General features: G+C 27.0%; 1 protein-coding gene across 2 annotated transcripts in view; it reads left to right on the top strand.

Annotated features, from left to right (window-relative positions):
• LOC129983767 (histone-lysine N-methyltransferase EHMT2-like) overlaps window positions 1-14,956 on the top strand; it is a 38,258-nt gene that overhangs the window by 2,867 nt on the left and 20,435 nt on the right. The window contains exons 2-12 of one of the 2 annotated variants that reach the window (XM_056093389.1): window positions 488-2,349; window positions 3,191-3,355; window positions 3,752-3,825; window positions 5,389-5,508; window positions 5,634-5,777; window positions 6,307-6,512; window positions 7,820-7,941; window positions 9,401-9,550; window positions 9,906-10,012; window positions 12,121-12,243; window positions 12,763-12,864. In XM_056093389.1, the coding sequence (XP_055949364.1) occupies window positions 537-2,349; window positions 3,191-3,355; window positions 3,752-3,825; window positions 5,389-5,508; window positions 5,634-5,777; window positions 6,307-6,512; window positions 7,820-7,941; window positions 9,401-9,550; window positions 9,906-10,012; window positions 12,121-12,243; window positions 12,763-12,864 (3,126 nt within the window). In that variant the 5' untranslated portion in view covers window positions 488-536. The remainder of the gene's footprint in view (window positions 1-487; window positions 2,350-3,190; window positions 3,356-3,751; window positions 3,826-5,388; window positions 5,509-5,633; window positions 5,778-6,306; window positions 6,513-7,819; window positions 7,942-9,400; window positions 9,551-9,905; window positions 10,013-12,120; window positions 12,244-12,762; window positions 12,865-14,956) is intronic. The other variant, XM_056093390.1, reaches the window with a different exon arrangement.

Genomic DNA, 14,956 nt, shown 5'->3' with positions numbered 1-14,956 from the left:
CAGGAAATGGGTGAAAAAACGCATAAGGTACACATATGTGTGCCTTAGTTAAATTTACATTTTTACCGTTTTTATTATAGATAAGTACATATACTTTGGTAATGACTTTAACTAGACACTAAGTATTTTATAAAAAAATGTACATGAGTTTTTTTTAATAATATATGGTGAAAAAAAATGTACTTATATTTGCTGCGTTTTCAGTTCAACACCATTTTCTTCCCTATTAATAGCAATAGATATGGGGGGAAAAAAAATACCGATCTGTAGTGCTATTTTTTGATGAAAAATGCAAGCTACATTTATAAATGTTGAAATGCATGCATGCATTTTTTCGTTAAAATTTTACTCTATTGGATAAAAAAAATGAAAAAAATGCTGGTACACATATGTGTGTCTCAGGACTGAAGAGTTAAAGCTGGCATGTATGTATGTTTTTATATAACTTATGTTGTTTACCATCACATTAAAAATATTTTTTTTTTAGGTTTGTTATGTTTTTAGAAATTCAGATTTTTTATTGAATTGTAGTAAAAATGAGTTCTAAGTCCAACTCGGAGAAAAAAAGTGATTCATCTAATTCAAAGAATGACTCAAATTCATCAGGAAATAAAATCACCACATATTTCTCAGTTCTACGACCTGAGGGAAGAGCAAAAATGTGTGCTACCAAAACTGGAGACTCAAAGCAAAAAGAAATTTTACAGAAGCTAAAAAGTAAAGATACTATGACTCTCAGGACCAAAAGTGAGGATGACAAATCTGCTGCTATTGAATCGATTTCAAAAATTGATTCTCCTCTTCCATCAAGTAAAGAGAAACTTCGTGGAAATATATCTGTCAGTTCAGCTCTGAAAACTCCTTTAAGTCAGGTGTTGAGGAAGAGTATTGAAGCTTCTGAAAGTAAGAAAGAATTAGAAAAAACTCAATCAATTAAAGAGGAGCAGCCTTCTGAAAGTGCTACTTCTTCTATAGCAGACGAGGAACAGACTGAGAAAAAAGAAGCTGTTTCTGTAGACAAAACTTCAGAAGTTCCTAAAATAAGCAGGAAAGCAAAGAAAAGTTTTGCTGATACAGATTCGGTAATGGCTTTAAGGCGCTCCCAGAAATCTCAAGATCCTTCTCAAACTGTAACTTCTAGTTTGAGGTCTCATGCCAAACGTAACCAGGATGGAGCAGGTAATACTAGTACCACGGTTAAAAGACGAGTTACTGTTTCTGAGCCCAGTGAAGTGTTTTCAGTGAAAAATTCGTCTAATAAAAATTTCATGCAGTCATCCAGTTCTAATCCAGCAGCCGCTTCTCTGTCACCAACTGAAGAGAAGGAACAAAGTTCATCAAACCAAAGTAGTATTTCTAGTGGAAAACTGAAGAAAAATCGCAAAAGACATTTCCGAGGTGGTACTTATGGTTTGTTTCTCTCCAAAAAGAAGAAAAAAAGCCTTGCTAAAAAATCTCAAGAAGAATCTAAGGATGATGAATGCAGTCTTGCAGGGACAGAAAACAGTAGTTATTTAGATTCAGATGATGGCAATAGTTTGATGAGTGAAGATCTTTATACTCCATCAGAAAAATCTCTTGCTGATGAAGAGCCCAATCCAGAATCAAGAAATTCTCCAATGTTTCCTGCTGCGGAACCAAAGGTTGACGTTTCTACTGGATCTAACCCATTGCCTAATAATGAACAGGAGCAACCTGAAGTTCAGAAAGAAGCAGAAGTTATCGAATCTGTTGAAGACCAAGTAAATATTGATGATAATAAAGATGATATGGTCTTATCTGAAAATGAAGTTAACCCCTCTGTGTGTCCTACTGCCATTGATGAAATAAGCCAGAATGCAACAGATATGACTGAACAGGTTGAAGATATGCAATGGGAACAGGATAAAAAATTCAGCCCTTCATCTGACAATAATTTCCCTTCTGAAGCACTTAAAGCTCCTCAGTATGATGATATCAGCAATGAGAGTTTCTCTAATTCTGCCTCATTTCCGTTTAAACAATCTCCTACTGAAAATAATGAAGACAAAGTTTGTGAAGAACCTTTATCTGAAAAGTTGGACGAGAAAATGGACGATGAAGCTAAAGAGGAATTGATCAGTGAAGATAGAGATGCCACTGAAACTACGCAGATTGCTGATACTGAAGAGCAGAGCTTTTCAAATATATTTGAAAATGAAGAAAATTCAAACTTAGAGCAAGAACAAATTACTGCTGAAAAAAATTCCATTTTGGACTCCAGTGGCCAAGAGCAAGATAATGAGAGTATTGCTGCTTCTATGCCAACAAGTGGTGATGAACATGATACTGAAAATCGAAATTCTGATGTAGAGTTAAAAGATAGAGGAGGTTAGTTTTATTTTCTTATTAAAAACTAAAATAATGATGAAATTTTTTTTTAAATTCAAGGTAGAATAACTTTTTTATGTTATTGATGCATCTATAATCACAATTAATGTGACTTTTTGTAAAAGATTTAATTAAATACAGTACAATTATTTCATTTTTCAAATATATATAGTACATTATTTCAGAAGTAGTTTTAGTAGGTAGCATTGTTTGATAAATTGATGATATATTAAAGATCTTTTTTCAAAAACTTTCATCTTTGTATCAGTATTTTCTGTTTTATATAGAGTAAAATTCAATTTGCTGATTCTTTCCGTTATTTTAATTAGCTGAAGTGTCTTTTAAAACTTCTTAATTTTAGAGGTGTGAGTTTTTTGTAGAATAATGATCTGAATCTTCAAAAAAAAAAAAAATGAAATTAAAAAAAGTTGTTTATTAAATTTTATAGTTTGTGTTAGTCAAATTGACTTTAAATGTAGTTTTCTGTTATGTGAAATATTTCATCATATATTTTTTTACACTATTTTTGTTAATTGGTGTATTGTCCCGTTTCACAATATGGTTTTTTAAAAAGTAATATTTATACATCTTTTTACAATAGTAATTTGCAAGAGGATGATCAATTGATCAATGTTTTTTTCTCTATTGATTCTTAAAATATTTTATATGTGATTCTATTTAGTTTACTTTTTTAGTATGAAGTATCATTAAACGTATTAGTATCATTGCACGATTTGAAATATACTACAATTATTTACGATAATGTGATAACTTTGGTTTTAAAATAAAATCACTTAAATTGTTTTTAATAAGATTGTCATTTTTGATTCCTGTTTTATAGATGCAGGTGATTCTTCATCAACCATTGCCACATGTGTGAAATCTCGTCAAAGAATCAAAAGACGTTTTACTGATGATATTGTAGATACTGATGTCGGGTTACTTTCACTTAATTCATCTATGGCACCACCTCGTAAAGTTCCTCCAAAGCCTGATCCACCAAAAGGTAAGGCTTGATTTTATTTTTTCAAAAAGATATCTGGATAATTAAAATTTTTTATTTCAATCATATTTACTTTTTTTATTTGCTTGACAGCAGTTGTGACCAAGTATGTATTTTAATTTTGAATGTCAATTTTTGGTTAGTGCAACAGATTCTAAATGTGGCAAATCTGAAAGGAACACAAATTTGTTAATTTTCAAACTAAAATTATTGCATCTGTTGCATATATTGCTTGCTGTTGAACTAAAGAAAAATTACTAAGTTATATTTCATTTAAATAAGCTCCAGAAATTGATTAGTTCTTTAAAATTATCCACTTTCAGATTTAATTTTGCTATTTAAATTTGTCTCAGATTTAATTATGAATTATATATATATATATATTTTTTTTTTGATTAGATGTCATTCAAACTTTTGTGTCTGTGACACATAGTGAAGCTAAGAAAGGACCAGTGACCAAAATTGAGTGCATTGTAAGTAATCTCTTTTCATGTTTGTAATATTTTTCATTAATGCTATTTTAATTTTGCTCTGTTTAGAAACTATTTTGAAACTTTTATTCTTGTTTTCAGCATATTTTGTTCGATATGTTATAGTCAAAAACAAATAAAGTTGTCAGTATGGAAAAAGCCAACATGGCTTACCCAGTTAAATTAATCTCAAGTTGAAACATCCATAATTAAAATAAATTTAAAAATAAATTATGCCCTTTCTGATTCTAAAATATTTTACATAAATGAAAAAGCAAGTAGATTGAATAATTATAGAAGGGATTTTGAATGGAATAAATGGTTAGAAATAGTTTGCATAAATGAATGATTGCACATAAGGATGACAAGAACATTCTGTTAAAATAGAAAGATAAATAAATAAAAAAAGAAACATTTTAATGTAAATTTTCAAAATTGCAATCAATAATATATTGGATGTTCATAGATTGACATTTTCTAATAAAGCATTTCATGTATATTTCTGAAAGGAGTTGAAAGTCTGGTAGTTGTATTTTCACTGTATTCAATCAGTCTTATGTAGATCATGTTCATAATTTGTCCCTAATCAAAAATATTTTGTGTCTTACATCTGGAGAGCTAAATGCTTGCCCATTCTTATAGCAGAGTTGTTTTCAATCTAGGCATTATAGATTCTTCCTCTAAAAACACTATATGATATCTTTCCTTCCCCATAACATGCCTACAAGCAATTTTCCACGGCTTCTAGAGAATAAGCAGATTCAATCAGTTCCCTGTTCTCAATAGGAAGCTTGTCAGTTTTCTGCTCTAAATCATACTCTGTACATACATCAAGTAGTTGTTCTCATTCCATCTACTGCCATTTATATAAATTTGAACTTCATGTAGTGATTCCTGTTGCTCAAAATTTGTGTTGAGAATGCTAATTTTCATCACAGAGTTTAGTGAGTAATGATTTTTGATAGTACCCAAAATTACCGGAATGTATCATTTGCAACTTTGAATTCCGTAACTAAATCTGTTTATTTTGATGTTCTGCTATATATATATATATATATATATGATATATATGATCTAGATATTTTTGTAATGCTCTGTATATTAATAAAATTTAGTTTTAAACCAATTCTAAATAATATAAAATATACTTAACATTAGAGTGATTTATTTTAATGGAGCTCTTTTCATTGCTCTTGCATAAATATAAGCATGTATGTCAGTCACTCTTGTTTCTAAACTCAATTTAGGTGAACCAAGCGTGCACTTGAGTATTTTATTGGCTATAATCTATGAATTTTCAGCTGTGCCAGTTTAATATTATTATTCAATGATAATATAATATCATTTAAATAATTTATTTTGAATTCTGATAAAATTAATTTTTTTTGAGAAGTTAAAATGTAAATTAATAATTTTCAATTGAGATTCCGTTGTGTGTGTGTGTGTTTTTTTGTCAAAAATAAAGCTATTGTTTGTCTGTGAGTAATATATTAAATTGCATAATTAAGATAATTAAAAATTTGTTAAATCATTTCTCTAATATTTTTTTGCTAAAATTTGTTCTAGTATAACAGTCATCAAGACCCTGTTAAGTCTTGTACATGTGAAGGAGAAACCTATGAAGCTAACTTAGGAAATGAAGAAGAGGGTGTATTTTGCCAGGCTGTAGATTCTATTGATGATAAGGTATGTATGTGATATTAAAATTTGTAGAAGCAGGAAATATTTTTTGCTTCTGATATCATCAAGTTTTTAAAAGATAACTATGTTCAGTAAATAATTGGAAATTAAATGATTTGCATTGTTTTCAGCTCGTTGGCTGCACAAATCCTGTTGTAACACCAAGACTTGTTCGCTCTTCAGTGAAAATCCCTTTCACAATTATGTGTGAAATGCATTTGTGGAGATTAAAACATCATCATTCGTGTCCATATTGTGGTCTGTTTTGTTCACAGGTAAGTTATTTTGTGATGAACTTTATTACCTTTGCATTAAAAGAGAGAGCGAGAATATAATTGATACATAATACAGCCAGATGGCATATTAAGTTCTGAACTTAAAATGTAAGGGAGCTACCATTTTCAATAATGAAAGACTATAAAGTGTTCGTATTTGGAAATTGAATAAATTTGTTTAAACATCAAAAATTGTGACATTTTTTGTATGCAAAAAAAAGATGGAATTTCCTTCAAACCATTTAAAACTAAGGTGTCATTTCATTAAAAAAATTTAGCTGTTGTGAATGTCATTTTGAAAGTTGAATTAATTAGCCCATACTCAGAAAGTACTAGAAAACTTATAAGTATATATCTTTTTAAAATATATTTATTGAAATTCTACTGATTAAATTAATTTAACATTTTATGTTGATTGTTTTTTTAAGGGGAAAGGAAATGGGATTTTAAAAAATTATCTTAATTGGATAATTTTTACTGTTATAAAATATGTAATAAACTCTATTCTTTTTCTCTTTCCGCTGTACAGGGTCACTTCATGCAATGCACTAGTTCAAAAGGCCGACAAAAAGTGATACACCTGTACCATGAACAATGTCAACCAAAAGAAGAAGGTATCCTGCCATTTTGTTTGCATTGTGGTACAAGTTCTGGTATGAAACGAGTACAATTAGAAATGCATATGGCAAGCCCACCTGCTTTTTACATGAGTCAATTGCCAGCAAGTTTACCCATGTAAGTTTATTTTAAGCATTTAACTGTGTTCAAGTAGGGTTAACTGCATGCTCAAACTGTTTTTTTTTTTTTTTTTTTTTTTTACAAGGAATAATATAATTTTAAATTTTTTTTGTGTGTAATTACTTTTTACTGTGTGATTTTTATTCTTAATAATTAATAAAAACTATTAATAATTATGTGTATAAAATTTTTTAAAAATTCAATATGACTGCCATTTATGGCATTACCTGAAATGAAATTTAATTTAGTTTTGAAGGCTTTCAATATTTTTGATGTAACAGTTTGGGTTGTTGTAACTGTTCTGCACTTTTATTAAGGTCACAACAGTTTTGTGGGCAAAATTCTTCATCTTTATTTTAACTATTTTCATGATTTATAGTTATAATATATTGAAAATGTGTTAATTTATTTTCTCATAATGCAGTTTGAAGCTGGAAAATATGGAAACATTTCTATTGAATTTTCTGTTCAGTTCTACAAAATTTTTTTTCTGTAAAACTTTAAATAGTGTGTTTATTTGATTTTTTTTTTTTTTTTTTTTTGGTTTTGATCAACATCTTTATGAGATATGTTTAAAATTCTTGGCCCTGTTTGGTGTTAAATGCTACTTGTTTCCTGTAATTGTATTATTCAATAAAATCAAAATAAGATTAATTGAATAATTTGGTGGTAGATTTTTCCTGTACATATTTTTGAAATGATGTTACATGATAGAGATATAACAATACTCACTTTGTTTTCTATTGTGCACTTACCATTTTAAAATCCAGTTGCATGTTAATATTTTTTATGCCTATGTGTTGATGGAAAAATATCCAAAGTGCATGTTATAGTTTCATAGTAATATTTTGATTGTCCTTCTTTTTTGTATTGTTATACAAACATCTTATACATAAAAAAACATATGAATGGCATACACAGATCTTTTTGTTAATGGCTGATCAATTTTATTGCTTCAAACTCTTAACTGTTTATATAACTGCTTAAATTTTTTTAATTTTTAATTATTAGATCAGACATATATAAATTTGGTTTTATGACATTAAGTGAACACTTCGCATAAAAAAATAATAATTCTGGTTTGTTTTGGAAAGATAGAAAATCATTTTCAATATTTTTATTTAATCTTCTTTTTACATACGTACTGTGAAAAGAATATATATGTTTAATAGTTTTTGCAGTAGATCTCACAAGTTGCCAAGTTTTTGTTTGGTTCTTATAGTTTTGACATTTTTTTTTTATTATTGTGTTTATTTGAGTTAAATACATTTCATTATATTTAAATTAATTTTCGTTTCCTTTAGCCCACCTGTTGCAAAGGCTAAGATGTCATTTTCCCCCAGTGAATTGTTAACAAAGGAAGAAGAGGAAGATATTACTAATTCTGCCTATAAAATTGAAGATACTGGTAAAGTTTTATCATCTGGTGAGTGTATTTACAGATTATCTTTACCATGATTAGGTTAAATGATGTTTAGTAATATTGCATGTCTTTAATTTAATTAATTCTTGAACAGCAAATTTTTAAATCTTTTTAATTAGTAAATTTGAGAACTAGACTATTTTAAAATACAATAAAACTTTATTTCTCTGATAGGAAATAAAAACTATTTCCTTAGAAATGTGAAAACTTTAATATGTAATTGAATATGAATCTCTCTATCCTTCTAGAAATGCAAATGAATGTATCTTTTTTTCCTTAATAAATAAATAAATTTGTTGTTATTGGCACTTATGAAAAATTACTGATTAAAGTGTTTTCTGTATCAAAACATTTATGAAAATTTATGAATTTCTTTAAAAATTCATCATTATTTTTCCTTTTATTTTTCACATTAATTTTTTTTTTTACTAATATGTCTTAAGTTAAACATTTTATTTTGACCAAAATGACAAAAAATTTAGAGGGAGGGGCAAGGACAAGATCAGTGAAAAAGCAATCAACATAATACTTTAAAAAGTAATAATTTCTTTGATATTATGAATTTCCTTTTGTTTTTATTTGATAACAGTTGAGGAATTTATTTCAGCATGTGAAGCAATCAATTATATATAAAGAAAAGTCTCTGAGTTCTTATATTAGAAAACTTTGCAATTTTTGGTACTATGTTCAAGAAAGCAATCTAAGTACATATATTAAATAGTTTGCTGGCTAAACAAAAATGTAAGTGATGATAAGGCCAATTTAAATGGGTTGATTGGAAATTTTAAAAGTTATTTTGGAACTCTGGACATTTGGACATTTAGTTAATTTGGAACTCTTTTATTTCTAAACATCATTAATTTATTAAATATAAGAGTTCTTTTTTCTTACCTTCATATTTTTTTTAATTTATTCATTCTTATTCATACTTTTATTAATGATTATATATTAATCATTAAATTAATTTGCTATGATAAAATATCTATTAAAAGTTATTTTTCTTGCTTTTCTGTTGAGTTAATTTACTAAAATAATAATAAAAAAACATGTTTAAATTAATTAAAAGTCTGTTTTTTTAATTAAAAAATATCTATATAGTCAATTTATGGGCTTTACATGTTTAATTTATTATAACAATTTTTGAAATAAAAATCTTGGATTGATAATATTTTTATATATTGAATTCAAAAAATTTCATCAATTCAGTATATCATAATTTTTAAAATTTGAACAAAGGTTTTTATAGTAATGTAGTCATACACATATCTCATAATTCATTCATTTTCCATTATTCATTTCTGGCTTGGTCCATTTTTCTTGTTTTAATTCATTATGATTTGTCTTCTACTACTTTTCTTCTGTAAATCCATCATAAAGTAGATAATCAGCATCATTCTTCTGTAAATCTTTTACTTTTCTACTGTAAATCCATATTTAGTTAATGGTTTTGGATTTTTGACAGTTGGACTGAGCAGTGGTCCTGAGAAAGATGAACTTGAAAGATTACTCCAAGTTTTCAAAGAAGAAAAGATTGTTCCACATCGTTATTCATCAGAAGATTTCTATATTGCAGCTGCTGAAGGCGATATACTCAAAGTTTTAAATATATTAGGTAAGATGATTGTATTTTTTCTTCTTTTTCAATTGAAATGCGATGTATTTTAAATATTCAGATATTAAGTGGCTGATAACTTTGTCAAAACTATTTCAAAAAGTTCTAGTTTGATAATTATGAATACTTTTTAACAATAGTCATAAACATTTTCTTTGAAAAGCAATTAGACTACTATTTTTTGAAGCAAAATTTGAACTGAATTAAATTTAAAAAATAATAATAACCTTATTTTCTAATGATAAATTATTTTTGACATATCTTTTGTTAGCATTTTACTTTAACTTTCTCAAAACATCTCTCCTTTTTGTTGCCATTATTTAAATTTTTCTCACCTCAGTATTTCATATTGTAGCCCAAGGTATTGATCCCAACCTAAAATTTGATAATCATGAAAAGGAGACTGCTTTGCATGCTGCTGCAGCTGCAGGCCACACTTCTATTGTCCACTTACTCATTCAGGTTTGTTACTTAATTTTACTGCTTTTCTCGGTTTTAAAAATATCTTATATTTTCTTTTTTTTCTTTATTGTTAAACTTCTTATTTTTAATATATTGGATGTGGGAAGGGAAAAAATGGGAAGTATGTTTTTAATTGTCAATATTGCAATGAAAGATATTAGCATATTTCAAAGATCCTAGATTGAATGACATAATTATTAAATAAACGCAACGAGCTAAATGTCATAACTGTAATTCTTTATAGCTAGTTTTCATAGTGCAAGATTTCATATTTGATGATTTGCCAACAAATATAAAATCTCTTTTTAAAAAATCTTATAAAATCTTTTGGTTACAAATCATAAACAACAACGAATTAAATGAGTGTGTGAAATATTTGGAATATTAATGGTGAAATTTTTTTAGTCTAAGAAGTTATTATTTATTATCCTTCAAATCACTGGTAAAAAAACATTTCCCTGAAGTAAGTATGTTGAGATGTTCTTTGTTGTTTTTTTTGAGCCAGAGAGCATTCGTCAAGTTCACCAAAATTCTCTCTGTTAGGCAGTTTTGTGCAGGTTTAAGTTTAAAAAAGGAAGGAAGTCCAACGAGATGAAAAGTTGGTAGAGAATAAGCTGGTTACTGTGGAGTATAATCAGTATGATTACCACTGCAAATATGTTATAAGTGTGGAATAGATGCTGATTAAGGGATTTTATTACATTGAAATAAAATTGCAGAATGATGAACTGTTCTAATATTGTAATATATTAGATACTTGAGGCTTATTTTATCATAAGCACACTTCCATTTAATTGACCTACTTTTCCATACAGTCTTGAGCAGTTATTTTTAAATCCTACATGTTACCTTTTTTTGATTGAATTTTCATCATTTACATGCTGATATTTTATTATAAAAGTATTTTGGGAAGTATTTCAGAGTTTCTTATATTTTGATTGATGTAGTGGCAATCAGAATATAGAAAAATGGTAGTATTGAATAGAAATTCTGTGAAATATTTTTGAATTCTTACTATTTTCATGATAATTTTTCTCTTTAGTTTTTTTTAAGAGGAAAATATAATTTAGGATATTTTTTCATGTTGGAGTTTATTAGCATCAAACAATGTATGAATTCAAAACAGAAAAAAAAAAAAATTCTCCATAATTCTAAATAGCATATATTTTGCAACAATTTTGAATAAAAAGATATAAAAAATATCCTTTCTCTTATTATCTCTCTACAGGTAGTTGCATTGACTTGTGAATTCTCTTTTATTTGACTTGTTATTATTTGAAGTTTTAGTTCTATAAATTTATTGGATTGATTTTAGATTATTTGTATCTGCTTAGTTTCAGTTTTAAATTCTCTTTAACTTTTTATCTTTTTGCAATCATCTTTGAAATCGTCTATTCCTACTCTCTTATTCAAATCTGCTGTTCCTTGACTAAAATTGTCTGTTTTAAGTTTTGCTATTTAATTTTTTGTAATTCTGTTAAGTAATCAAAAATGCCATTTCATTCAATATGATAAATATGTATATAAGTTGAAACTGCATGGTTAAAAAAAAAAAAGAAGTTTGAAACTAAATAATTAAAAAAAGTTTGTGACTACATAATTAAAAATAAAGAAATAACTTTAACTACTTCACCCGCCAATTCAGGCCAATCATGAGGATTGCCCTTTAGAACTTTCATCTATATCAGATTTTATCTATGCAATTCATCAAAAAAGCTTTTTAAAAAATTTTTTTAGTTTTGTTATAAAATCAGATGGTAGGAGAAATATTTTTCATGTGATTTTTATTAAAACGTGAGTAGATTATATAAGGCAGATAATAATTAAGTTTTTAGTGAAAATAAAAATGATGACGTATTTTTAAAAATAAATGTTTAATTTAACAACTGACTGAATAAAAAAAATTTTTTTATTACATATTCTAATTTTTATATATATCTAATATTGCAAGTTATAAAGATATTATCAAAGGATTGAGAATAACAGTTAAATTGCCAAAGTTTTATAAGACTTTTTTTAATAGTGTTTGTATCAAATTTTTTGTTAAAGAATACAAATTATTTGACATTTAGAAGAATTACTAATGTAATATTTTTGTTCAATTTTAGGCTGGAGCTGTAAATGATGCCATAAATGAAAAGATTTATACTCCTTTGATGTTGGCAGTTGAAAATAATCATAAAGATGTTGTTTTCTATTTAATTAAAAGTGGAGCATGTGCAGATTTTAAGGTAAGTTGCATTTTTGTATTATATATATCTTTGGTAGCTAAGTCAATTGCCATAATAATAATATTTTCCAGTCTAAATTAAAAAGAATTTTAGGTGTTTCGATATTTTTAACATTTGGTAGGATTATTAGCAAAAATACTATATGCTTTTGTTTTAGATTATTCAAAGTTTAATGTCAGTATTACAAATGAATCTACTTCCTAACAATTTTGAATTTTATTCAATATGTCTTTCATATTTATGAGTTTATAATCTGAAGGAAATAATATACTTTAATCTAATTGAGTTAGAGCTATTTATCACTAGGAGTATGTAACTTTTTTTGAATAATATTTTCTGATTCTGCACTTTTAGTGAATTACTTAGATGGCATTTTTTATTATAAATGTATATGAATACCACATCATGTAAATATCATGTAATTTCACATAATTTATTTAGAAATTTCTTTTTTAATAATGAATATATATTTCTTCAAAGCATTTTTTGTTTGTTCTGATGTATTTTAATTTTGAATAGGGTGAAAATGGTATGTCCAGCTTTCACATTTCAGCTAAAAATGGAAGTCTGGAAATTTTGAAAATGTTGATGAGTTCCCGATTTGTTGATGTCAATGCTCAGGTATTTTATTTTCCTCTAATTCATTAATAAAATATTCCGTGTATAGAAATTCTTCTCAAAAAGTTATGAATAAAAATTTGTAACAGAAATTAAATTTCTTTATTATATTTGCAATGCATTTGTCATAACATGATCGGTTTTTCATTTACTTTTAGGTTATCAAGTAAGTATCACTAATGAAATAAATAAATTGACCTCCAAAAGTTAAGGTGCAACATTTTTTTATGCCTATTATTAAGTGAATGCCAATGAAGACATTAAATATAGTTTACATGAAAAATATTAGGTAACTTGTATTAACTGATAGAAGTATATCTATCTGTTATATATATATATATTATTTTCATGAAAACCATGGACAATTTCTCTGACCTTTGCTAGTTTTTGGGTTTATGTGCAAAAATATTCTCAATAAACCCCAACAGCATTTATGCTATTTGGTAAGATGTGGGTATTCCTATGAGTAGAAATAGATTTGACACAAGATGATGCTAGAAGGTTTAATGTGTCTTGCAATTTGGCATAAAGTATCTTTTAATTTAATTTAATTTCATATTGAAATCAATATGAAAATTTAATTTTAAAAAGACTTCTTCTAAGTCTTAGAAAAATTTAATTTTAAAAAGACTTCTTCTAAGTCTACCACATGTCATATTCCTTGCAGAAGATTGCTTTTCAGCACTTTCAAGAGAGTGGCTTAATATTACTTCTTAGCTGATTTTAAACCATTTCTTTCTTAGATCAAAGATATCTTCCCAATCAATGATTGTATGCAAGAAGATTACTTGTATGTCTCCTTATTAATTGATGACAGAGAAGTATGAATTAATGTTGGTCGAAAGAGCATGTTATCTTGATCAAACCATAATGAATCTTTGTACTCTTCAGAAATGAATTCGGATTTACTTTTGAGATTGATTGAAATCATGTGCTTATATGTGGAGAATATGTCCACAGATATAAATCTAATATTGTTGAAAGACACAATAACAGATTCTCATGTTTGAACTGGAATCTCCAAAAGGTTACACTGACCTCCATATGCTCCATGAGTGAACTCTCATTCCTGTCAAATATAAAGATCAATCCACATATGTTAGACCAATATGCTGGTGCCATATATGAAGAATTCATCCTAATGGATAGAAAAGTTAAGCTTATTTTGCAATGTTATAAGACTTAATTTTTTTTTTGTAAATGAATTAGCCAATACAATTTTTGCATCTTAATCTGAAAATACAGTCTTTTAGATGAAGCCTTTTTGAGGGCTATATCTAGAAATAACTTATTGTTTCAAGTGCCTTTTTATGCCATAAATCAAACTGATCACATGTTGCTGCATGAATGGTATTTCCATTTTAGTGCCTGATAACCTAATACTTAAACATACTAGCATTTCTCCAATACATTGGAACTGTTATTGGAAAATGGTAATTTGACCATTTGCGTTAGGTTTAGTGTTAATAGGAAAAGCAGGATTGATTTACCAATACATTACTATTAGGAGAGGTCATATTCCTTATTAAAAACCATTTATTAAGTTTCTCTGTAATAGTTATCTTTCATTTATTGTTTTTTTTCCAACAGTGGACTTTTATAGATTGGATGCAATAATTTATTGTAAATTATGCTTAAGTCTAAAATTAGGTAAAATTCATTAAATATCTATTTGATGCAAATTGTTTACATTTTTGTGTTTTTGTGTTAAGTTGTTAAAACAAAGCTAACAAACAATAACAACAAGTTCTACCGTATTTTTTTGAATATCAGTGTATTTCATTTATAAGATGAAAGAAGATTCTTAGAAAAAATTAATTATTTATGTATAGCTCAAATTTGTAAGGTAGTTGCTTTAAAAATATAACTAATTTTCTTGCAGTTGTTCTCTATATGATTGTAATTGTAATATCCTGATATTATACTATAATGAAGAGAATAAAATTGCTTACATTATAACATCTTTCAATGGTGGGAAAAAATCCTCTAATATTAATATTTAAAATTCAGAATGTTATAAATGATATGTGATGTAATAATTTGATGCAACATTTTTTATACACATTATAGGTTTTTATTTTGATATTTAGTTTAA

Source organism: Argiope bruennichi, chromosome 9 (genome assembly GCF_947563725.1).
Source record: "Argiope bruennichi chromosome 9, qqArgBrue1.1, whole genome shotgun sequence".
NCBI lineage: Eukaryota > Metazoa > Arthropoda > Arachnida > Araneae > Araneidae > Argiope > Argiope bruennichi.
Note: the sequence above shows the minus strand (reverse complement) of the source record. Positions and strands in the feature narration are given on the sequence as shown.